The 25,273-nt window shown below is 45.3% G+C and overlaps 1 protein-coding gene and 1 non-coding gene across 5 annotated transcripts in view; both read left to right on the top strand.

The window, feature by feature from the left end:
* LOC105996509 (Fc receptor-like protein 5) overlaps positions 1-17,780 on the top strand; it is a 29,082-nt gene extending 11,302 nt beyond the window's left edge. For all 4 annotated transcript variants that reach the window (XM_013030613.1, XM_013030615.1, XM_013030614.1 and 1 more), the window contains 9 exons: positions 3,939-4,217; positions 8,377-8,655; positions 10,151-10,429; positions 10,964-11,080; positions 12,391-12,418; positions 13,660-13,742; positions 13,944-14,012; positions 17,386-17,417; positions 17,495-17,780. In XM_013030613.1, the coding sequence (XP_012886067.1) occupies positions 3,939-4,217; positions 8,377-8,655; positions 10,151-10,429; positions 10,964-11,080; positions 12,391-12,418; positions 13,660-13,742; positions 13,944-14,012; positions 17,386-17,417; positions 17,495-17,572 (1,244 nt within the window). In that variant the 3' untranslated portion in view covers positions 17,573-17,780. The remainder of the gene's footprint in view (positions 1-3,938; positions 4,218-8,376; positions 8,656-10,150; positions 10,430-10,963; positions 11,081-12,390; positions 12,419-13,659; positions 13,743-13,943; positions 14,013-17,385; positions 17,418-17,494) is intronic.
* Positions 17,781-20,746: 2,966 nt separating this feature from the next.
* Positions 20,747-20,817, top strand: Trnag-gcc. Its single transcript has one exon. It is a non-coding gene; the product is annotated as a tRNA-Gly (tRNA).
* The last annotated feature ends 4,456 nt before the right edge of the window (positions 20,818-25,273 follow it).

A 25,273-nucleotide genomic window follows, 5' to 3' on the forward strand; every position in this document is an offset into this window, starting at 1 on the left:
AAGAGCTGATGGAGGAAAACATGAAGCTGGTGGCCGCAAAACACGCGATGTCTCCCCTGAGGAAGTCCTCTCCTCTGCCAAATGGAATTGTCACTTCAACAAGGGGCCTCTGGAGGAAAGGAGCTAGAAGTCTGAAGGGAAAGGATGAGGTTAGACAAGAACAGCAAGATAGGGGCGGGTTAGAGCTGTTGGAGATGCTGAGGAGGTTGCTAGGCTGCCCACACAACCAAGGGAGACAGGAGCTTTGCACTGACCACAAATGGAAATCTACAGAAAGGCAAAATAGCTGGTCTTTGGTTTTCTTTCCCTCAGTTCCTGTGTCTCTGCCTGTCCTCACCCTCAGCACCGCTAAGGCCAAAGCTCTGGAGGGAGACATGGCAACACTGCACTGTGAAGCCCAGAGAGGCTCTCCACCCATCTGGTACCAGTTCTATCATGAGAATGTCCCCCTGGGGAGCAGCACAACCTCCTCTATAGGAGGAGCATCCCTCAGCTTCTCTCTGACCACAGAGCATTCTGGAAAGTACTACTGCACAGCCAGAAACCATCTGAGGCTCCAGTACAGTAAGGCTGTGAGCCTCTTTGTCATTGGTAAGCTCTGGGTTCTGGCCAGTTCTTGATATTGGTCAAAGACCCTTGGATGAACTTTCTTCCAAGCCGGTCTCTACGTAGTTTTCGTAGTGTGGGGATGTTGACTGTTTGATGCGTGTGCTATGATTCTCTACCTACTATTTTGCTTTTCATCATGTGCTGTGCACAGCTTTCCAGGTTGGTGAACATGCAGGTGTCGACACATATTCACTCATGGTAATGGCTGTGCAGTATATGTCACCTTACCCATATATTTTAATCTATTTTACAAGTCTACTCTTGATAGCTATATAGGTTGTTTCCATGTTTTCATTATTCTTTTAATTGTTTTTTCTTTTTTATTAGCATGAGTTAATTGTGCAAAGTTGTAATAAAGGGGCAAGTCTGTGTTATAATGTACTGAACATTTTTAGAAGTATGGCGTAGATTCAGAAAAGAATACAAATCCTAGTTGTATAACTCCTGGTTACCAGTGTAACTATCACCAAGGTGCCAATTGAGGAGCAAGATTGCTTCTGTTTACACTAGGACCTTTGTTGTAAGAGAATAATATCCTGTTCCTTTTTAGAGTAACGGGATAGCTACAGTTTAAAAAAAATCTCAGGTCTGGCATGTCAGACTATTTCCCATCACAAGAATACAGGCTCAGGTGATGCTGTGGGTAAGACTTTGTTAGAAGACTATCCAGGGAGAAAGAAACATAGGAAAGATTGTTTGGAAGCCAGATTGAAGAATTAAAAGATACCCCCAGAATATAATGTATTCTCAAAACACCCAAAAGACTTTAAAGTCAGAGCTCTCAAGCTCAATGCTCCATTTAATGTTTTATTATCTTCTGGCACTTAATGGTATCTACAACCCCTTTACTTCTGTTTTCTTTTCTGTCAGCAAACTGTGAAAACAAGACAGTCCCAGTCTAGGTCTCCCTACATCCCTGTGCATGACGTAAAGCAGGAGCTCAGTCAGCATCTGTAATTCAATGAACAAAAAGAGGCTGAGGTGAGATGAGACACGAAGAGTGAGAGAAAACAGTGATCTTTGCACCTTCTTATATCAACTGACCAGAACTTACAAACTTTAGCAAACAAGTTGTCTATGAACTGGAAACTTTTACTGTGAGTCAGACAGACTTTCTGGCAGAAAAATCTGCATTATTTGAAAGACTGGGGCCCAATCCAAGGACACAGATTGATTTCAGGTCTATTGACAGTCCTGTGGTTCCTGAACACATTGCACACACACACACTATTCCAACAGCAAATATCAGACCCTGAATTATAACTTCATTCATTGCAGGATAAGTGAAAAGCAAAACACTGTGTTCGCTGTAATAATCTTTGCATGTCTTCATTTAAAATTGTAAAGGGAAGTCTCTTTGCCATACCAACTTCCTTTCCTTTTGACGCACATGTAGAAGTGGGCTAGCTATATCATATTGGAGTTCTATTCTTAGTTTTTCTTGAGCCTCTACTTCACTTTCCATAATGACTACACTAATTTACATTCTACCAAGAGTGTATGAGAATTTCCTTTTTTCTGTATCTTTGCCAGCTCCTGTATATATGTATAATCACCATTTTAACTGAGCTGAGATACTGTGTTGTGGTTTGATTTGCATTTTGTTAATGATTCATGAGCATTTTATATACTTTTTGGCTATTTGTACATTATCCTTTTGAAATAGAAAGGTTACTCAGATTATTTCCCCAGTTTTGATTGAGTTATTTATTTTTGAGTGTTGAGTTGTTTGAGAGCCTTGTCTACTTTGTATATCAATCCCTTGTCAGATGAGTCCTTTGCAGATATCTTTTGTTCCACACATTGTCTCTTCATTCTGTTTATTGTTTTCTTTGCTGAACAGAAGTCTTATAATTTGATAGGATCCCATTTTTAAAATAAGACCCTAAAAGTAAGTAAAGTAGACAAATTGAGGACATTACATTAGTGAAATTAGTCAAGCACAGAAAGACAAATACTTCATGTTATAATTTATATGTGGGAGATAAATTAGTTGATCTCATAAATTAGAGACCAGAATTGTAGTTACTAGAAGCTAGGTGCAGGGGATGGAGCCAGGTAGTTAATGGGAACAGAGGTGCAAGGAAATAGGACAAATGTCATATAGCACATCAACAGGATAGCAAAGATTAACACAATTCATAGACAGAACTTGAAATGTTCCCAAGACAAAGAAATGATCAATGAATAAAACAACTACCCTGATGTGAACATTACACATCCTATAAATACATTGAAATATTATACTATACCATATTGTATATGTGTGTGCTTGTGTGTAAATTAAAAGCAAATCTATATGTACACATATGAAGAACACATAACACTTTTGTGAGGAAGAATTTCTATAGAAAATGAAAACACTTCTAAATATTCTCAATATAATTGAAGTAAGTTTAAATATTAAAAATGAGTTAACAGGGATCAAAGAAGATATGACAATATAATAAGAGATCACACAAATGATCTAGCAGAACTTAGGAGAAATTAATAGCAAAGCTATTTTAGACTAAAATCTAAGTTTAAAAAGTAAGAAACCTATTTGCACTGTCAACTAAATGAAGAATCAGTCTGAGAAGTACAAAATGCAAACCGAAAATACAGAAATAATTGCAAAAAGTGTAATATGGGCACTAGATAATATATATCCCATAGATGGAGTTAAGTGTTTCTTACCCACATACAAGATATATAGTTAGAGTTAAGTCAGAAAACCAAACTAAAGCCAGGCACTAGTGGTTCATACCTGTAATCCTAGTTACTCAGGAGGCTGAGATCTAAGGATTGCAGATTAAAGCCAGCCCCATCAGGAATGTCCATGAGTCTCTTATCTCCAATTAACCACCAGAATACCTGAAGTGGCACTGTGGCTCAAAGAGGTACAGCACTAGCTTTGAGCAGAAAAGAGCTCAGGGACAGCACCCAAGCCCCAAGTTCAAGCCCCATGACTGACAAAAAGAAAAAGAAAGAAAAAAAACCAAACTGAAGACAAAACAAAACTCAAAGATAGAATTTCAAAAATGTCTTAAACTTGAATGTGTGCATCAAAAGATAAATGCTAATGAGGCTATTACACTTCAAACTTAAGAGGTATGAATAAGACACACACACACATACACACACACACACACACACACACACACACTGCAGGTAGAGGAGACCAAATGTCTAATAGAGGCAACTTCTGGAAAACAAAAATAAGAGAAATGGTAGAATTTTTCATTTTTATCCTATAAAATTCTTTAGTGTTTAGTTCTTTTTGAAGTAGGAGCTGTTTTTGATTAAAAACAACATAACACCAGTGTCAACTAACCCATTTCTTTCCTCAGTTCCGGTGTCCCAGCCTACCCTCACCCTCAGGACTCCCAGGACCCAGGCAGTGGTAGGGGACATGATTGAGCTTCACTGTGAGGCCCCGAGAGGCTCTCCCCCCATCCTGTACCAGTTTTACCATGAGAACATAATCCTGGGGAGACACACAGCCCCTTCTGGAGGAGGAGCATCCTTCAACCTCTCCTTGACTGCAGAACATTCTGGAAATTACCTCTGTGAAGCTACCAATGGCCAGGAGGCCCAGCGCAGTGTCACAATAACACTCAATGTCATCGGTATGTGCAGCCCAAGGGTCAGAGCAGCCCCCACCCCCTGCAGTTGGAAGGGCTGCAGCTCAGGCTCTCAAGAGCTGCCTGCTGTACCACATCGCAGGCCTGCTGCCTGCGCAGCCTCCCTGTGGAGTCCAGTTTTACATGCTGCAATGGCAGCTTGCCTTTGTTAGCTGCACCCTTCAGCCATTTCAGCTTCAAATCCCCTAACAGAGGAGTAGTCTTTTCAAAGTACAAACTATATTCTGGTGATTTGTGATCAATAAGAAATGAAAGCCGGGCACCAGTGGCTCACATCTGTCATCCTAGATACTCAGGAGGCTAAGATCAGAGGATCATGGTTCAAAGCCAGCCTGGGCAGGAAAGTCCATGAGACTGTTATCTCCAATTAATCACCAGAAAACTAGAAGTGGTACCATGACTCAAAGTGGTAGAGAGCTAGCATTGAGGGAAAAAGCTCAGACCCACGGGCTGGGAAGGTGGCTCAGTGGTAGAGTGCTTGCCTTGCATGCCTGAGGCCCTGGGTTCGATTCCTCGGCACCACATAAGCAAAAAGAAAAAAGCCAGAAGTGGCGCTGTGGCTCAAGTGGTAGAGTACTAGCCTTGAGCTGAAGAGCTGAGGGACAGTGCCCAGGCCCAGAGTTCAGGCCCCACGATCGTACCCCCCCCCAAAAAAAAAGCTCAGACCCCGAGTCAAGTTCTATGACTGACCAAAAAGGAAGGAAGGAAGGAAGGAAGGAAGGGGGGAAAAGGAAGGAAGGAAGGAAGGAAGGAAGGAAGGAAGGAAGGAAGGAAGGAAGTTCAGTGTGTTTCAGTTCAGAAGAGATTTATCTGTAGTTTTCTATCAATATAAAGGCCAATACATTACTGGCTCACATATTTCTCCTTCTGCCGGAAAGGCCTGGATTTCCCCTGAGGACTACTTATGGAAGATGTCCCAACCTCATTCTCTTGCTTTCTTACTGTTTAACAGTATCACTGTGTCCCTCTGTTCACAGTCTGACCACTCAGCGGTGCCCACTACCAATGCAGGCTTCAGCACCTCACTCAAACCTTCCTTTCTGCTCTACATTCTGTCATCATCGTATGACTGCAGTGTCCATTTGTGTGACCCAACCCCCACTTCTCCATATACATTCCTACATACTCCCACAGCTCCATTATAAGCACTTGTTTTCTGATTACAACTTCTTACCTTTCAATTTGTTTTAACACTCCTATCACTATTATTCTTATACCTCAATGGAACCTCTAGTTCACTAACACCTCCATTCTGTCCCTAATTCAACAGACAAAACAAACAATACCACATTGATTCCCAACACCAAATTCAGTATCTCTGTATCTACCTAATAAACCAACCTTCCTCTTCCTAAAGTTCAGAGAAGAGGATTCTGTTCCCTGTGTCAGGGCATAGCTCAGATCATCTAATCTCTACATTCCATTTTTTCCTGAATCCTCAGGAACTGGTAATATAGACAGGGTCTCATGCTTATGCTAGGCAAGTATTCCATCACTTGAGCAATGCCCCCAGCCATTCTCAGAAAATAATTACACCCTTTCTATTCTATAGTTCTCAACATATCCCTACTTGTAACACCACTTCATTGGCATTTAACATGCTGCATTTCTTCTATGACTAATAGAAAAAAAACATAATTTGATCCTCATCTCACTGAGCACCTTGCATCTTCCTTTGGCTCCACCCACTCCTGTCTCATAACTAAACTTCTGAACAGTCTGTCACCCAGGTTGTCTCCATTTCCTCATTACATACTAGGTTCTAACCTATTAGGGTCTTCTGGCCTCTCCATCAAAATGATCTCACAATGATCATCAACAATTCCCGATGTATTTAGATCTAATGGCTAGTTTCCAATCCTTGCCTTACTTAATTTCTCCAAAGTATTACTTAAAAAAAATCATTCCTTCTGGGCTGGGAAGGTGGCTCAGTGGTAGAGCGCTTGCCTTGCATGCATGAGGCCCTGGGTTTGATTCCTCAGCACTACATAAGCAGAAAAAAAAAGCCAAAAGTGGCTCTGTGGCTCAAGTGGTAAAGCGCTAGCCTTGAGCTGAAGAGCTCAGGGACAGCGCCCAAGCCCCACAACCAACAAAACAAAACAAAATCATTCCTTCTTTTGTAAAACTGTCCTTTCCTTGGCTTCAGTGACTCTATCACTTTCAGCTTTTCTCTCTTCTGACAACTCTCTCGGTCTTTACTAGATACTCCTTTTACAGATTGCTTTTAAGCACTGGCATGTTCCAGAGCTTTGATCCTGTGTATATTGTATATAAAAGGTGCTGGCATCTCTAATGATTCCCACCTGAGCACCTGGGCATGCCACTCACATTTCTCAAAAACTCATCATAGGCTGGGAAGGTGGCTCAGTGATAGAGTGCTTGCCTTGCATGCACGAGGCCCTGGGTTCAATTCTCAGTACCAGGTAAGCAAACAAGAAAAAGCCGGAAGTGGGGCTGTAGCTCAAGTGGTAGAGCTGAAGAGCTGAGGGACAACACCCAGGCCCAGAGCTCAGGCCCCATGACTGACATACCCCCCCAAAAATTTTTTAATGTTTTTTTTATTGTAAAGATACTATACAGAGGGTTACATGAGTGAGGTAATGAGTACACTTCCTCTTGAACATCAACCTAAATATCTGTCATATGGGACTCTTGACCTTTTTCTCAGTCCTGTCTTTCCCAAGTGACCCTGGCTCTGTGAAAGATCCCTCCATCCATCTAAATATACACTAAATATCCAAGTGCATCCATTGACATCTTTCTCCCTCACTGCTCATAGCCAGTCCTATTGATTTTACTTCCTAAATATTTCTAGATCTTTTTTCTATCTCTATTGTTACTATCCTAGTCAAATCCACTATCATTTTTAACTATTTTGATGTCACCTAAATACCCATCTATCCCAATTCTGTCCCTGCCAGAGAAGGGTTTTGCTGAGGTCAAAATGGTCTTTCCATTACTTAATGGAAAAGGATAAAACACACAGCCTACTTTACACAGCTCTGCCTAGCTCTCCAGCCTGGCACTCTTTGTGCACTTTTCTTCCTTCCTTCCTTCCTTCCTTCCTTCCTTCCTTCCTTCCTTCCTTCCTTTCTTTCTTTCTTTTTTTTGGTCAGTCGTGGGGCTCAAACTCTGGGCCTGGGCACTGTCCCTCAGCTCTTCAGCTCAAGGCTAGCGCTCTACCACTTGAGTGACAGCGCCACTTCTGGTTTTCTGGTGGTTTATTGGAGATAGGAGTCTCACAGTCTTTCCTGCCCAGGCTGGCTTTGATCCGAGGTCCTCAGATCTCAGCCTCCTGAGTAGCTAGGATTACAGGTGTTAGCCACCAGTGCCCGGCTGGACACTTTTCTTATATTACTGCTGCCATGTCATTCCAATAACTAAAATGTGTCCAAATTCTTCTCAACTGGGGCTTTGCACATACTGCTTGCCTGCCTGCCAGCCTCTTCCCTTTCCTCTTCACATAGTAAATGTTAAAGTCCCTTCATGAAGATGCTTCTCCTGATTAATCCCTCTTAGATCAGTTCCCAGTGTTATACATTTCATAGCGCCCTGTCTTTATTTTGTAGCAATTATCTATCTAATTCTATTTTTGTGTTTTTATTCAATTGCTGTCTACCTTTTCTTCAGAATGTTAGATTCCATAAGAACAGAGCCTATGTCTTTCTGATCACTGAATTCCTACCATTCAGATCAGTTATTGGAACTTATTGTTTACTTGTTAATTTTAAGTGAATGAATATGAGAACAAGTGACCAATACTCAATTCTCATGTGGACCCCATTTCTAACTCAGTTATACTCATGACTAAGTAAACAATAGCTCTCTTCTGTCCCTCATTTCCTATGGAAGCAACTTCTCTTTCTGTCAAATGCCTCAGTTTCAGTGTAACCCATGTTTTGAATTTGAATTTATATATCTAATTACTCTAAGCTACATATATATGTATATATATACATATATGTATATATATATATATTACTACATAAATATTCTCCTTTCCCAAGATTTCTATGAAGAAATCATAGATGCATTCTAAATAGTATCACAAGATATTACAAACTACACTTCCCATTAGAAGTGTCTTTAGTGTGGAAAAACACCTTCAAACAGAAGGAGCTGATGGCTGTCTTTCCTCCCTTAGTTCCGGTGTCCCACCCTGGTCTCACACTCAGGATGCCCAGGACCCAGGCTGTGGTGGGGGACACGGTGGAGCTTCACTGTGAGGTGCTGACAGGCTCACCTCCAATCCAATACCAATTTTACCATGAGAACGTCAACCTGGGAAACAGCTCAGCCCTCTCTGGAGGAGGAGCATCCTTCAACCTCTTTCTGACTGAGGAACATTCTGGAAACTATTTTTGTGAGGCCAGTAATGTTGCTGGAGCCCAGCAGAGTGAGGCAGTGAGCATCAAAGTTATAGGTGAGTTGGCTCCGCCCGCTAGTAGCAGCAGCAGCAGCAGATTGATGGTGTCTTTTCTTCCTAACAGCTGAGAATGAAGCGGAGGTGCTCCTCAGAGCTGCTTTCTGGAATGAAGATCCTGCTTAGTCCTGGCTATAGAGCCTCTTCTTGGAAGTGCAGGGTCTTACCTGTTAAACTTTTTCAGGAACCTGGACTTTCCCAGTAGCATTATTCAAACAACTTTGAGTTCTGATCAAAATTCCTCAATAAAAAAAAAAATAGGAAGAATTTTTTTAGGAGATAGACTATTTTCTGATGTGAAAATTATGACATAAAAAAGTAACCAGAGAATGTATAAATAGTAGTTGTTCTGCTCTCTGAATAACAGGCTCTTCCTTGTCAGGCTCCTAGTAAGCCTCTACTCATAAACATCCTCCATTACTGGGAAATAACTGTTACTTACATACCATATTTTAAAAGTATATTAATACTAGCTATAGGCACAGATATAAGGAGAGACACTCGGTGATCTTCAAAGGCAGAGGCACAGGTAAGGAGGGCCGAGATTGACTTCTATTTCTTCATCCACAAAGTGGGAAAATCACACTACATAGAAAAATCCTGGTCATCTCTTGACCTAGAAGTCCATGAGTTTTATAGACAGGGAATATGGAGTGTGCAGCCTCAACTAAGGGATGTATGCAAAGGGAAAAGCTGATTCTTCCTGCCTCTGGAAAACAGAAATAGGAGACCATGCATTGGATGCAAATACAAAATAACACAAAGCAAAATACAGGGTAGGAATATTGGCTCCTCTTGGTTGATTCCCTGGGTGTCATAAGTCATAGAGACAAAGTTAAATGAACAAGGTGTTTGTGGAGTGCTAGCTCAAACCCAACCTACTCAATTGATTGCTGCAGCCATCCCTGCATCCAAGAGGTGACTTGAGTTCAGAATTGACTTCTCTTAGTGCTGAGATTCCAAGCTGCATCTCCACAACATGTTCTCTGTACAACTATGTTGGATATGGTATTAAGAGTTGGTTTGGGGAGTCCAAGTTTGTATCTTTTATAAATTAGGTATATATCATCAAATAACTATATTATATAAGTGTCTTCAATTTGCATTCCCACCTAGGAGTTTATGTACAACCTCACCAGTGTAACCAGTGCCAAACTGGTGAAAAGGAAAAAGAATAACATTTTACAGTTGTGATCATTTATACTTATTTAATTAATCATGGGGTTGAAATTTCTTTTATATATTTATGGACTACTGGAAGTTCTTAGTGATTCATATATACTTTTTTAAACTCTTCTATTGAATATTGCTGTATATGAAAAGGTTTTTGTAGGTCAAAGAGATTCGTTTTATCTATCATATGTGTTTTCAACCATTTTCCAGGATTGAAAGCTTATTTCATTTGCTTGTAGTATTTTTTTCTTCCTTATAAATACATTAGAAACAGAAACCACCATTGAAGTTTTCTCTTTTTATCTCTCTCTCTCTCTCTCAGTTCCAGTGTCCCGCCCTGTCCTCACCCTCCGGGCACCCAAGGCCCAAGTTGTGGTGGGAGACGTGGTGGAGCTTCTCTGCGAGGCCCTGAGCGGCTCGCCCCCCATCCTGTACCAGTTTTATTATGAGAATATCACCCTGGGGAATAGCTCAGCCCCTTTTGGTGGAGGAGCATTCTTCAACTTTTCTGTGACTAGAGAACATTCTGGAAACTACTCCTGTGAGGCCAATAACCGCCTGTGGGCTCAACAGAGTGACAAGGTGACACTTTTCGTCACAGGTATGTTTCCTAATACGCCTAAGCCACAGATAGGAACCACATATTTTCTTTAAGAACACTGGTAATCTTCATCATGCTTATCCAGGACAGTGTTCTCAGGGACAAGTAGACAGAGCGAGTAGCTCTCTATACTGTTGTAGTAAAGTGTTTCTGTAATGTTGGGGGATGGGAAACATGGCACAGAGCATCCCCGAGATTAGAGCTCATCAGATGCTTGCTTCTCCCTGGCTGCCATCCATCTTGACTCTCAGACATACAGACAAGCTTCTTCACACAGATAGGAGCCATTTACTGTGCCACACAGCTCCTGCTGAGACTAGTCTCTCTCCTCTCCCCTCTCCCCCTCCCCCGCTTCTCTCTCTCTTTCTCTCTGTCACACACACACACACACACACACACACACACACACCTCTCCCTCTGCCTTTCCCCCTTCTCCTCCCCCCTTTTCTCTCCTTCCCTACTCAGCTTTAGGACTCAGGGCAGTTCAAGACCACAGTTTCTCCCTTGGGTTTATGTATGGAGTCTTCCCCTCAGGGTTGACGGGAGACAGAAGTGGTTCTGTGGCTGCAGGACTCACTGGGGTGTTGCTCAGCATGGTGGTCCTGGCTGCTGGCGCATTGCTGTTCCATTGTTGGCTCTCAAGAAAAGCAGGTGGGTAGCACCCTAGAGCACCTTGGCTTGATCCACACCTTTTCCATCTCCATTCCCTCAGCTTATGCTAACTGTATGATTCACCCCTGTCCCCCAAGCTCTCAGGAGTTTCTCCTCTCCTGTCTCACAGCCCCTCCCTTTCCTTCTGGATCCCTCAGAGGGAAAGATTGGAGGAAACATACTCTAATGAGATGTCATTTGTCCAACATCATGAATGACAGTTCATCTCCCTAATACAAAACCCCAAGAAATGGGAAGAGGAAGATTGAGAAACAGCAGTAAAAACAAAAACTAAACTTACTGATTTCTAAATCTACATTCCTGCCTGCAGCTATTGAATCATGTGTGTTTTTCAAGGCCTATTGCCCTTTTAAACCCTTTTCTTTTATTAGCATATAATTATTTTAGAAAGGCATTCCATTGGGATAGTTCCATACATGCATTTAATGTACTTTGATAAAAAATCACTTTATAACTCTCTCCCATCCTCCTTCCCCACTTTTTAACATTTTTCCTTTTTCTAATGAGTTTATTAGAAAATTAGTATAAGGAACAAATGAGTATATATATATATATATATATATGTATCAGTAATAGTGATTCAGACAAAACAGTTTAGTGATTTTAAAGTAATATGGATATGTATTTGCATATGATATATATTAAATTTCATAGTAATAAACACATGTAAATCAAAGAAAACCTGAAGTATAATTTATCAAACTTTAGAAAAAATCTCTCAAGGCCTCGTGCTTACTAGCAAGTGTTCTATCACTTAACATTTTTTAATGGACTTCATTATTGTATTTTTATATATGTATATAAAGTACTCTGACCAAAGGTCATTGCCTTTAATGCTCCAAGTTAAAGGACTGTGGATTGTGGGCTAGGAAGGTAGTTCAGTGGTAGATGCTTGTCTTGCATGCATGAGGCCCTGGGTTTGATTCCTCAGCACTACATAAGCAGAAAAAGCTGCAAGTGGCACTGTAGCTCAAATGCTAGAGCACTAGCCTTGAGCTGAAGAGCTGAAGGACAGTGCCCAGGCCCAGAGTTCAGGCCCCATGACTGACAAAAAAAAAAAAAAAAAGGCTTGTGCATTGTTACTCCCCTTTCACATAGTAACTACTACCATCCTGGAGGTCAAGGTCAGTAGTTTCATAGTTCTTGTCCCTTCTACAACCTCCCTTGGGCATAACAAAGGATTGTGACATCAGTAATAGCATCTGGTAGTGATCTGAGTGTCCTCGAGCTGTGCCCCCTGAGAAAACATCCTTTTCTGGAATCTAATGCCTCTGTGTTTTCCTTTGCAGGTAGAATGCCTGCCTCTGACCCCACCAGGTAAGACCTTGGTAGTATTTCTGTACAGTTAATGCAATTTCCATAGGAGAGAAAAATGGAACTGAATCCAGTTGTCACAAAAAATCTAGTTTCTATTATATATTGCTGAATGGATGGTACCCAAGTTTCCTTGGGGTAGTTCAAGACAGTTCCCAGGACTTCCTCTTTTAGCTACATTGTCCTTCTTATCATATCAAGTGTTCATTGATTTTCACTTACTAACTTGCACCGTTTTACCATTGTTGGCTTGGTTGTCCAAGTGGCCACTGAATCCATCTGTGTCCTGACATGATATTGTTTCAATGCCCTGGACAATTCTGGACATGGCCAAGCCAGTCAAAACCAGTTGGGATGACAGCCAAGAAGATGGAGTCATGCACTTTGGCAAGACAGAGAAGTCACTTTTCCAGTACGATGTGGCCACCATCTTGAATCTTGAAAGCTGACTTAAGGCTCACAAACTACCCTTGGGAACCCTTGGATAGAAGTATTCAGATCACTAAGAGTTTCCTCATAACCTTTCTGGTTACTGGTTTCTCTGTGACTCTCATCTCTTGGAGATGTAGAGAGATGTTAGAGCCTGGTTTGAATCTTAGCTCTCCCTCTTTCTGGTTATGTGGTTTTCTTGTCTGGAACCTTACCTTTTTGTAGTTAAGGTTATCTAAAAGTCTTTTCTTAGGCACCAATGGCTCATGCCTGTAATCCTAGTTACTCAGCAGGCTGAGATCTGAGGATTGTGGTTCAAAGCCAGCCTGAGAAGGAAAGTCCATGAGTCTCATTACCAATTAACCAGAAAAAAGGCCCTAAGTGGAGGTGTAGCTCAAGTGGTAGAATGCCGATCTTGAACAAACAAAACTAGGGAGCATGCCCAGGTTCTGGATTTAATCCTAGTTCCAGCACACACACACACACACATACACACACACACACACACACACACACACACACACAGCTTTTCTTAAAAAGAATTTTTGTTTTTCATGTGTAAAATGGTGACAGCATGGAACTAAATATAAATATAATGCCTAACTAAAATAGGCATTAGCACAGACAGTGCTTATTGCATATAGGTAGCCATAACAACTAAAAACATTATTAGTCTAATACAGTACTCATCGATCATTTGTTATTTACTTGTCTATCTGTTCAGGCTTGGTAGCTACTCTATAATAAAGACCTCGCTAACTGAATGTAGTCACTCTAACTACTATGTCAGGCATCAGTATTTTTGTGTTTCACAGGAGGCCTTCAGACTCAGAACCCCAAGAACCCACCTACTCGAATGTATCAGGCTGGGTAGAACTGCAACCAGTGTACAGCAATGGTGAGGACCAAGGGCCCTCTGGATTGTCAGCGACCATAGAGTGGGTGTAAGAAATGATTGTGGCAAAAGATGAGGAGTGACATCACACAGCCCCAGAGGGCCCTAGGCCTTCCAGAGAATAAACCAGTGGGGGGAGGAGGAAGTAGCTAAAATAAAACATAAGTACCTTAACATCTTCTGAACTTCCAACTTCTTTCTAAGTAAATTCTCTAGGAGGAGATGTGGTTTACTCAGAAGTACGGCGGTGTACCAAGGAAAGGCCGTATGCAGGTAAGACCTAGAAAAGTCTCTAATCTGGCTGCATCTCAACTCAGCTCAGTCTCTATCTCCTTAGCAGGTCCTGGCCAGTGAGGCATAGAGCTGTCCCTCACCAAGTCCCTGGAGCTTCTTGTGTGATTCAAAAGCCCCCATGCAAAGGCTGGGAAGGTGGCTCAGTGGTAGAGTGCTTGCCTTGCATGCATGAGGCCCTGGGTTCGATTCCTCAGCACCACAGAAGCAGAAAAAAAAAAAGCCAGAAGTGGCGCTATGGCTCAAGTGGTAGCGCTAGCCTTGAGCTGAAGAGCCCAGGCCCAGAGTTCAGGCCCCACAACTGGACCCAAAAACCCCCATGCAGTATTGTGTTTTCTATTCTCTGCAGACGGCCTTAGTATCACTTGTGTAGCAAGGCCATTACCTGAAGTCCTTTCACCCCTCCCAGTTGCAGCATCTTTGTCTGAAAAGGGGAATTTGAGTATCATTCCCCACTCTCTGTCAGTTTAGCTGCTATGATAGAATACTACACAATGCATCTTAAAGAACAAGCATTTACTACTTACAGTTCTGGAAGCTAGACATCCAAAACCAAGATGCTAGATTGTCAGTGAGAGCTCTCTCCCTGGTTTACAGACAGATAAGGGTCTCCTTGATTGACTTATTGAATGATACTGGGATTTGAACTCCAGTCCTCACATTTGTCAGGCAAATGCTCTACCACTTGAACCCCACTCCCAGCCCTGACAAGATACCTTCTTGCTTTATGCTTATACAGCAGAGAAATTATCTTTCTCATGTCAAAAAAGTATGAATCTCACTATGACCTAATTATCTCTAGGGCCCAAATTCTAAAAATACTGTAACACTGAGAGTTTGAGCATCAACACATGAATTTGGATAAAGACACATTCAGTCTAATAGGACTTTTTTACTTTTTATTTATTTTCGGTTGCTGAGGTGACAAATTTCCATAAACTTGGTATGATAACCTAATACAAACTGTCTTCTGGTTCTATAGGTAGAAAGTTTGACATGAGTCTCACTAAGCCATTCTTGGTATGGGCTGGGCAGTATGTCTTTCTAGAGCTGTAGAGTTCATGTGTTTCTTGGCTTCTTCAGCTTGCAGAGGCTGCCCACTTCCCTTGGCTTGTGTTCGCTTCCATGAGGTTTAGTCAGCCTGCAAAGCTCAGGTTGATGGCCAGCCATCAAAGCCAGCAGCGTCACAACATTGTAACTGTTCTTCCCAGTAAACGTTCTCTGAATTTAAGGATTCATATTGAACTCACATGGATAATTCAGAATCCCCAAGTCTCTAATCTTTACATGTGAAAAGCCATATAAGATTACCTATTCACAGGTTCCTTGATTAGGATGTAGATATCTTTGGGGGAGGGCATAATTCCAGCTAACCCACAGAGGGTTATAGTGAATATGACACAGCACATAGAAGTGGAAATGGTGTGAAAGTGGCAGTATTAAGCAGCTGTGATGATGCTCTGTGTTGGTAGTCTGTCTATGTCAACAGTCCTAAATGTTGTAGGGACCACAAGGAGGAATCCAGCTAGAAGGCCAGGAGCAGGAAAGGGGGGCAGGATCCTTCAGGGCAGGGTTTTCTTTCTAAATCTGCTTTTCAAGAAGTACCAGGTAATTTTAGCTAGTTCATTCTCCTAAGTTTTGATTTCTTTTTTATAAAGTTAAATGAACTGTGTTGTTCACATCCCATTTTTTTTCTGTAACACCTCTCTAATACCTAGGAGCTCATTCAAACTTACAACTCTTTTTGAGGTAAACACTGCTATGCCTATTTTACAGATGAGGACACTGATGAAGAGACTTTCAATGATTCATCTGAAGTCATAAATCACACACACACACACACACACACACACACACATGAGCTCCAGAATTAAAATTCTCAGTGTAGTTCCAGGAATCCTTAACACTCAGCCCAAAGTAGGCAATGCCGTGCTTTACTCCAGTGTGAAGATAATTTAGCATTAACAGTTAACTTCTAACATCTATTCTATGAGCAATTCTTATGTGCTAGGTATAGTTCTGAGGGCTACAAATACCCTGTGTGTGTGTGTGTGTGTTTGCGGGCACGCACGCACATGCGTTTATATCCCTTAGAACTGTACCTTGCCAGATACGAACTGTACCTTGCCAGATACCTGTGGCTCATGCCTGTAATCCTAGCTACTCAGGAGACTGAGATCTGAGGATCGAGGTTCAAAGCCAGCCCAGGCAGGAAAATCCATGAGACTTTTATCTTCAATAAACCACCAGAAAATGGAAGTGGCGCTGTAGCTCAATTGGTAGAGTACTTGCCTTGAGCTGAAGAGCTCAGGACAGTGCCCAGGCCCAGAGTTCAAGTCCCACAACTGACCGGAAAAAAAAAAAAACAACTGTACCTGTAGCATATTTGTGCATATATATTTATGATATGCACCATGGCATATACATGCACAGTGGCATCCGTGCATATGATGAGAGAGAAAAAATAGTACAACTGTTCAATGCATGATATATGATAAAAATTATACAGACACAGCATATGACATACATATCCATGTATAAGATGCATTTGTTAAGTGAGAGAAGGGGTGGGGTAGGGGTAATGAGTGACAATATTATCAGACACTTTGTATTTATATACTGTTTTGTAGAATGGTAACTTCTTTTTTTGTCAGTCGTGGGACCAGAACTCTGGGCCTGGGCGCTGTCCCTCAGCTCTTCAGCTCAAGGCTAGCGCTCTACCACTTGAGCCATAGCACCACTTCCAGCTTTTTCTGCTTATGTGGTGCTGAGTAATCAAACCCAGGGCCTCATGCATGCAAGGCAAACACTCTTCCACTGAGCCACCTTCCCAGCTCCAAGAATGGAAACTTCTTTGTACAACTACTTAAAGATAATAAAAAATTTTAAAGATACATTTGTTGTGATGATATATATGCATATATGTGCATATATATATATATATTCTTTACAACAAACCTATAGGCAGATGCTATGTTGACTTCTATCATCATATAGATGAGGTAACCAAGGCAAGAGAAGTTAAGAGACTTGCTCCACAGCCCAAGGAAGGAAAGGCAGACTCAGGACTCCGTCCACAGTGGTCTATAAAGCCCTTTCCAGGCCTCTCCATATCCACACATGAATCTAAAATCAAATCCCTTAACAAGATAAAGTGTCATTTTCTTCTTTTGAGAGTCCTCAGCTCAGAGTATATAACAAAGTGTGAGGTGATATTGGGGAGAGGGCTGGTCAGTGCTGGTGGAATGCTTGCTGGACAGAAAGAGGCTTAAAGGAACAGGGAGGCCTAGCAGCAGTGCAGGGGCAGAGCGCTCCAGGCAGTCTCCACATCTGAATACTCTTCTTCTTTCCACAGTGGCCTCTGTACCCCTGGTCCCTGAAAATAAGGTGAGTATCCTGACTTGCATGGCCTCCCACGTGGTTCCATAAGCTCCGCACCTCACCCCCATGCCCTTCCCCACTAGGGCTCCCCTGTCATCTACACAGAGGTGAAGGTGGCATGCACTTCGGCTTCCAAGCCCAACTGTCAGCCTCCTCAATGATGCACACACGATTCTGCACACCTGTCCAGCTGCTGCTTCAACTGCTGCACCTCTCCGTGGGACAAATGGATTGCCGAAGTAGAAAATCCAGCCCTGCTGGACTCCTGCTTGTTTCCCAGGCTACCACCCTGTGCTGGGAGTATGTTTACTGTTATTCCCAGCACAGGCTGCAGGCATTGCCTTTCCTGGCTTCTTTGGTAGGCTTCAGCTGTGGACAGCCTCTCAATTGTGCTTTTAGGAGTGTATTTCTCAATTACCATCTGCCTGGTGCAGTTCCTACCATCCTACGCCAAACAGAAAGCACATATCCCAAAGAACAATGGACCGATCAACCTCTCTCTAGCAGAACTGTGTTTGACCCTCTTGAAACTCTGTCTGAAACCTCTTAAGGCCAGCCCCTGACTGCCTGATGGAATTTGGGGTGAGGAGGATGCATGTCTTCCCATCACTCCTATCATTGCCTCTTTGTGGAGGGAACCCCTATGGACCATATTCCCGGCCCGTCTCTGCCCTCACTCCCTCCTCACTTTCTAAGCTGGCGTCACTGACACAACTCCCCGGTGGGTCCAAAAGGAGAGTATGGGCCTGCATAATCCAGTCACTCAGTCTCCCTTTCTCATAATCAAGGGACTCGCACAGAAGCTCATGTTCACCTCTGCCCTACATTTCCAAGAATCTGCCTCTTTAAAATAATAAATAAAAATAAAAAGTGCCTGCAGCTTCAGGAACATAATTTCAATCTCAATGTCAGATACATTAGATGTCAATCCTTGAGAAATCAGAGGAGAAATCAAGAAGGAAAGATACATAGCAAAGAAGGAGGCTCCTACTATAACCGGGCAGTTGACTTTGCATATGGGTGGCACTTGCTTGGCACAGGCTGTGTGGGCTTTGTAGCATGGCTTTTTACAACTATTTATTTGAAGCTGTCCTGGGTTTGGAGCTGAATTAGTTTTGGGCTGCTGAATCTGGAAGAGGAACTCTCAGGCTCAATATGCAGTGTTTTGTGGCCATTGATGAGGACATTGTCCTAAAGCTATTGGGCTGGGTTACAGCTGCTGGCCATCAAGTGATGCTGAGCAGATGCACTGAACTGTTCTGGCTGGAGTGACTGCAGCCGTGGCTTGCATGGCTCCTATAACTGTGGAATCAGGTACTGGTCCATGTTCTTCCTGACATGTGGGGGTATGGCCTGACCTACCTCTGCCCTGGGTCCCCTGCTCAGCAGAGGCATGATGGTGTAAAGGGGTTAAGAAGATAATAAATCCAGTGAGTAAATTTAATTTAGTGGATAATCTAACAGTGCAAATGCACTATTGAGAAACATAAAAGCTTGATATGTGAACATCCCAAGTAACTAAGCAAGTCATTTGTTGCAAATCTGAGGCCAACTTGGACATACTCACCCTTGTATATGTTCTATTTCTTTCTTAGCCCCTCCTATTCTCTTTCATGTGTTTTCCCTGGAATTAGACTCATCCATGTGCTAGCACATGGCCTTCTGCTGCAGGCTACTTTCTAGGCTTTCTAGGGAATCAGAACTCAGACAGCAGGTCGATAGGCTTAAAGCCACAGAGTTTCAGCCAAATTACAGCCATGTAGTTTGTAGTTGTCAGAAGCCAGACATGGCACAGCTGGCAGGGAAGGGTGGGGAAGGCCTCTGCCAAGCCAGTAGTCTTGAAAAGGTCCCTGAATGTAGCTTCCCTGAACAGATGTGGCTGCAGCAAAGATTTGAACACAGGAGGAGAAGGAGGAGAAGGAGGAGAAGGGGAGGAGGGGAGGAGAAGGAGAAGAAGAAGAAGAAGAGGAAGAAGAAGAAGAAGAAGAAGAAGTTGAAGTTATTTCATTAATGCCTTTCATCTATTGGAAATCAGAGCAATAGTTACTGCTTTAAATGCAAGGCAATTGAGTTCCAAGTGTATCATGTGGCTTTTCAAGCTTTCTGTTATGAGAGGGGTGTGGCAATAATTCATCTATATTGTCAATTTGATTGGAGAGTTATGCCTAAGAGATAAGTAAATCATACTTCTGGGTTCCTCTGTGAGGATGCTTTCAGAGAGGATTAAGGAGGACCCGCCCTGGAAATGAGTGACACGATTCAGATGGAAGAGAGCAGGAAGAAAGAGAAAGCTGGAAAGAACAGCCCCTCCCTTGCCCCACTCTCTGTCTGTCTCTGGAAGGAGGGCCTGAGCAATCACTTGCCCCAAAGCCACACATTTCTGCACAGAGGCTCTAGGGGCAGCCCCTCCCCCATGCCACCTCCAGTCCTGGTCATCAGTGCTCAGGTCTCCTTACCATGTTCCCCAACCCCTTCTGTTCTCTCAGCACCCTGCTGAGGATGATGCTATCTGTGTCTTGCTGGGAAACTGTTCTCCTCCTCCTCCTCTGCTTGGCTCAGAGTTGGGCCTGGGTGGGGCGGGGGGGGGGTAGGAGGGGAGAGGAGGGATGTCTTTCTCTTCCCAAATTGGCCAACACCTCTCACAATGAGGCACAATCAGGCAATAGCTCACCAATGATAGCCAGACCACCACCACCACCATCACCACACAGGAAGTGGAGTAGGGAGCAGAGCAGAACAAAGCAAAGCAAAGCAGAGCAGAACAGAACAGGACAGAGCAGGGCAAAGAAAAACAGGGAGGGCAGGAGTGATGAGCTGAAGCAATGGCTCGGGTAAGAGGAGTATGGAGTGCAGCGAACATGGGGAGGGGGGCCTCAGTGCCGGAAATGATGCCCCTGACCTGCACGTCGGACCAGACAGGACAGGAGAGGACTGGACAGGTGAGCTTTGTCAGGGGAGGACATCCACACTTTGGAGAATGCAGGTAGCCAAGGAAAGTGTGGCGCTCAGCCACACATGGCACACGGCACGGCACGTCCAGTGTCCTGACGGACATACAACGCTGAACCCAATCGGCAGTCCAGCAGGGATAGCACAGGATAGGGAAAGTGCACTCCTGCCCACCCCACCCCCTCCCTGCAGCAGTAGGCACCCACGGCCCCCCCCCTGGGAGCCAGCCTTTCTGTCTACTTGCCCATGGCCTGGCCCCCTGTACCATCGTGGATCCTGACGCACACTTGAAGCCAGCAATTGATCACAGAGGGCAGGGAAGCAACCACTGTCCCTTGCCAGCCTGGGAGCACATCTGTGCCTTGACCAGAAGCTGTGTTGACTATGCATGGGTGGTTCAGTGGTAGAATTTTTGCCTGCCACACAGGAGGCCTGGGTTCAATTTCCAGCCCATGAAGTATGTTACCCCTTATGTTTTGGTCCTCTGCCTACACACAGACACACACACAGAAAAATATTCCCTTTCCCTTCCTTGCCCACCACTCCTTCACCCCATACCATTTCACACACACACACACACATACACACCGTACCTGCATCCTGCTCCGGCACCCCATCAACCCCCCTCCTGACATCTCCTACCCCTGAACGTTACTACCCTCTCTCCAAACCACTAACCAGCCCACAAGTACACTTTTCCAATGGCCACAACACCTGTTCTCAGCTCTCCTACATGCCCCACTATCATCCGTGCATCCCATGGACCTCCCGGGACTTCCAGGGCTACCATGCCCCATGAATATGCTGTCTCCCCTATGCCACCCTCAGCCACAGCATGTCTTCGAATCCCCGCAGCAGCACAGCTGACACCTACCATCTCCACCCTCACCCCACCCAAACCCCTCATCTCCCATCATCCACAGCCTGGCTCAAGGCTCACCACTTGCCTGGTGTCTGCTCCTTGGCCATCACTTAATTACCTTCTCAGACATATACTCACCTCTTGCAGGTTTTGTCTCAAAAAAAGAAAGGATTCAGCTGGGCACCGGTGGCTCACGCCTGTAATTCTAGCTACTCAGGAAGCTGAGATCTGAGGATCATGGTTCAAAGCCTGCCCAGGCAGAAAAGTTCATAGGACTCTTATCTCCAATAAACCACTAGAAAACTGGAGGTGGCACTGTGCCTCAAGTGGTAGAGCGCTGCCTTGAGCTAAAGAGCTGAGGGATAGTGCCCAAGCCCAGAGTTCAAGCCCCACAACCGACAAAAAGAAAAAAAAAGATTCAACTTTCAGTCCACCAGCCTGGTCTACCACTAGCCTACCACTGTATACAACTTACAGTGTGTGAGGAGTGTGAGTTGGGGTCCATGTGGCCCCTCACTCTCCCAATCCTGTCCTCCCTCCCTCCCTCCTTTCCTCCCTCCCTCTCTCTCTCTCTCTCTCTCTCTCTCTCTCTCTTTGTCACACACACATCTGTCTGTCTGACTCTCTCAGTGGACCTCTGTGATCAGAGGGGCTTGATCTCACTGGAACCATAGCCAGTTCCTCCCATTTGCTATAAGCTGCTCCTCTCCTTCCTTCCATTCAGTCCTTGGCACACCCAGCACCCACCACCATTCCTCCACCTCCCACCCCAATCTCCTCCCACAGGCTTTCTCTCACTTGTTTTTCTGACCACTCACAATCACTTGGTCTCCTCAACCTGGCTTCCTCCTACCTTCTTAGACCCATGGTACCTTAGTCTCCACCCACAAGCTGCCCAACATAGTCACTCAGAGCTCAGGGTCCCATGCTTGAATGCTCTGAACTTCTGTAGAACCCCCGTTGATTGCCAGCCCCACCCCCAGCCCTTTCCCCCAACTTCCCACACGTGTTCTCCCACCCCTCCCCAGGACCTGGACTCTACCTGTTCATCTAACCCTCATTGTCACCTTTGCCCCAAGCTTCATGGGACACCTGCCATCTTGGAGAGCTTACCCTCATGACCCACCTCCAAGAGAAACACCCTGCCTCCTGACAGTCACGTGTAAAGCACAGTGGCTCCTCCGCACAGGTGGCAGGGAGCCCTGTGTCCAACTGTCACCAACCAACAGGTTGACCGCTAGCCTGGCTGCCCATCAGCTTCCCTCTAAAGGGAATTGGGGCGGCAAGCCCATTGAGCTCTGCACTTGACTGGGAGGCAGCCGCACAAGATGGATCTGGGCTGTGAGGTAAGGTTGAGACCAGAGTGGGAACCCACTACAGATCCTACGGAGCACATCCTCTGTTCCCTCCTGGCCATGTGGAGACGGGGTTGAGAGTTTGGCCATGACCATCCAGTGTCCTCCAGCCCATGCTCCTGTCACCAAGCCTATTGGTGTTGGCTTGGCTGTTGCTTATTCCCCCGGCGACACACATGCTGATCTCCCTGCCTTTGCCTCTAGCTGGCTGCCCCTTGTCTACTCTGCAGCCACCTGGCTCCTGATGCCTCTTCTGCCTCTTTCTTTGAGGGAGGTTTATGGAGGGGAGCAAGAGATCTCCATCCACACTGGCTCAGCTCAGGTGACCACCAAACCCACTGCCATGGGTGGAGAAAGACTGGAGGGCAGGACTCGATGCCTGGCCAGAGGGAGGTACCAACCACTTCAATGACTGGTGCCACATAGCCAACCAGACCAGGCAAGGGCGAGAACTGGAGGGCATAGGCCCCACTCACTGTTGGGAATGTGTCTGTAGCCACAGGAGGTGTGGCCAAAGCAGCTCTGTGGAAGAGTCCTGGAGCCATCCCAGAAATAACACCATTGAGTGAGGGGGAGGAATAAGGAGAAGAGGGACAGGGAGAGAGGGAGAAAGAAAGGGAGGCAGGCAGGGAGGGAGGGAGGGAGGAAGGAAATGAGTGGATCCAGAAGTGTCAGAGTGAGGGAATGGGCGGGTACATAATGGGGTGAATGGGGATGCGGTGAATGGGTTGTTGAGTCTGTGAGTAGGTGACTGAATGGGGTTGGACATGTGAGCCGCCATGTAAATGCTGGTGAAAGTTTGTGTGTGGGAGGAGGAGTGTGTGTGTGTGTGTGTGTGTGTGTAAATGGGAGAACAGGAAGGCTGGTGATGAGTGAACATGACTGAGTGTGTGAGTGAGTGACAAATGGTGTGGAAGGTTGAGTAGGGAGATGTGTGAGTTAAGCAGAGATTGATGGAGTGGGCAAGGGGTTGGGTAGATGAGAGGGATCTAGAGAGTATTTGGATGAAGAGGAGGGTGAAGGGGGGTGTGACTGGGTGGCTTGGTGAAGGAATGTGTGTACACAGTGACTTGCTGAGCAAGAGGGTGAGCATGTAGGCAGCTGGGTAGGGGGTGCGAGTGAGCTGCAGAACAAGGGAGTAGACAATTGGGTCAGCAGATGGAACAGAGTGAGCAGCTGACTGAATGAGTGGTCAGAAGAGTTGAGTTTATGTGACACAAAGGAATGGAGTGGGGGCTGAATGAGGGAAGCCGGGAGTGACTGAGTGAGTGCACAAGTGGCAGCCTGAGCGAGGGAAGAAGGGCTGACGTGCAGGAAGGGAGAGAGATGGGTGAGGAAATCTTGGTAGATGTTGGAGTGAGCAGGTGATCAAATGAGCCAGAGGGAAGAATGCCTGAGCTTAGTGTTTTGGGGGTTGTGGGGGGTAGTAAGTGGCTCAGGGGGAAGGGGATATGCAAGTAAACAAGCAGGTGAGTGAGGTGAGGGAGTCCTTGAGGGTGGTAAGAAAGGAAGGAGAGCAGGACAGAGGGACAGAGGAAGGGAGCTAGTGAGGGAGTGAAAGACAGAGGGAGTGATGCAACACAGGAGGGAAGGAGGCAGGGAGGGTAAGATCAGGAGGGAAAGGGAGAGAGGCAGGCAGTGGATGGGCCAGTGGTGGAGTGTGGGGTGAGTGAGTGGTGGATTGGAAGACTGGGTTTGGAGATTGTGATGGGCTGAGGCTGGAGAAAGGGAGTGGAGAAAGATCAGTAAGAAGGAAGGCAGGTGGATGACTCAGAGTGTCAAGATCAGGAAAGGGGGTGTTGGCTAAGAAAGAGAAAGGCAGAGGGAAGAAGCTGAAGGTGGCAGGGTGGGGTGAAGTAGCCAAGCAGTGCTGCAGGAGGAAGGGTCAGTGCACAGAGGGGGTGTGTGCTGAGGTGCTGGAGAAATAAGCTAGCCAGCCCCTGTCCCAAAAAACAAGGGGAGTATGTTGGAAAATGGAAGGGCAGTAAAAGTTGGTGGAGCCAGGTTTTCCTAGCTGGGAATTAAACCCCAACCACCACAGTCAGAGTACAGAACCCTAACCACTAGGCCACCAGGGATCACATCCCTTTTGTAGCCCAGAAGCTCTACTAGACATTCCTCCCACCGCTGGACACCTAGCATTCAGCAGTCCCATAGTTGAAGGTATGGCTGGACAAAGAACAAGTGCCTGGCCTCTGCCCCTGAGCCAAGTCAAGCAGCACCTCTTTGGGGGAGGTTTACGGCCAGGGAGGGAGTAGCTGGCTGCGTTTCCACCCAGCTCACCACACAGGGTGGGGTACAAGGCAGGGGAACAAGCAGCCAAGCAGTGATGTTGCAGGAGGAAGGGTCAGTGCGCAGAGGTTGTAAGGGAGGGCAAAAGGGGGTGGGTGGAGTTGTGTGGTGGAGGCAGGAGGGGAAGTGGAAGGGCAGTGAAGAAGGCAAGTGAGAGTGGGAAAGGAAGAAGAAAGGCTTCCCTGACCGGGAATCGAACCCCGGCCGCGGCGGTGAGAGCGAATCCTAACCACTAGACCACCAGGGAGCGTGCCACCGCCTGCACGGAGCACTCCTCCTGCAAACGAGCAGCGCTGCCGGACACTCAGCGCCGCTGGACGCCTGCCATCCACCGGCCCCATGGGTTGGAGGTATGGCTGGCCAAAAAGACAAGGACACTGGCGAGCCGGTTGCCTGGCCGACCT

This window comes from Dipodomys ordii, unplaced genomic scaffold, assembly GCF_000151885.1.
Source record: "Dipodomys ordii isolate 6190 unplaced genomic scaffold, Dord_2.0 Scaffold131, whole genome shotgun sequence".
Classification (NCBI taxonomy): domain Eukaryota; kingdom Metazoa; phylum Chordata; class Mammalia; order Rodentia; family Heteromyidae; genus Dipodomys; species Dipodomys ordii.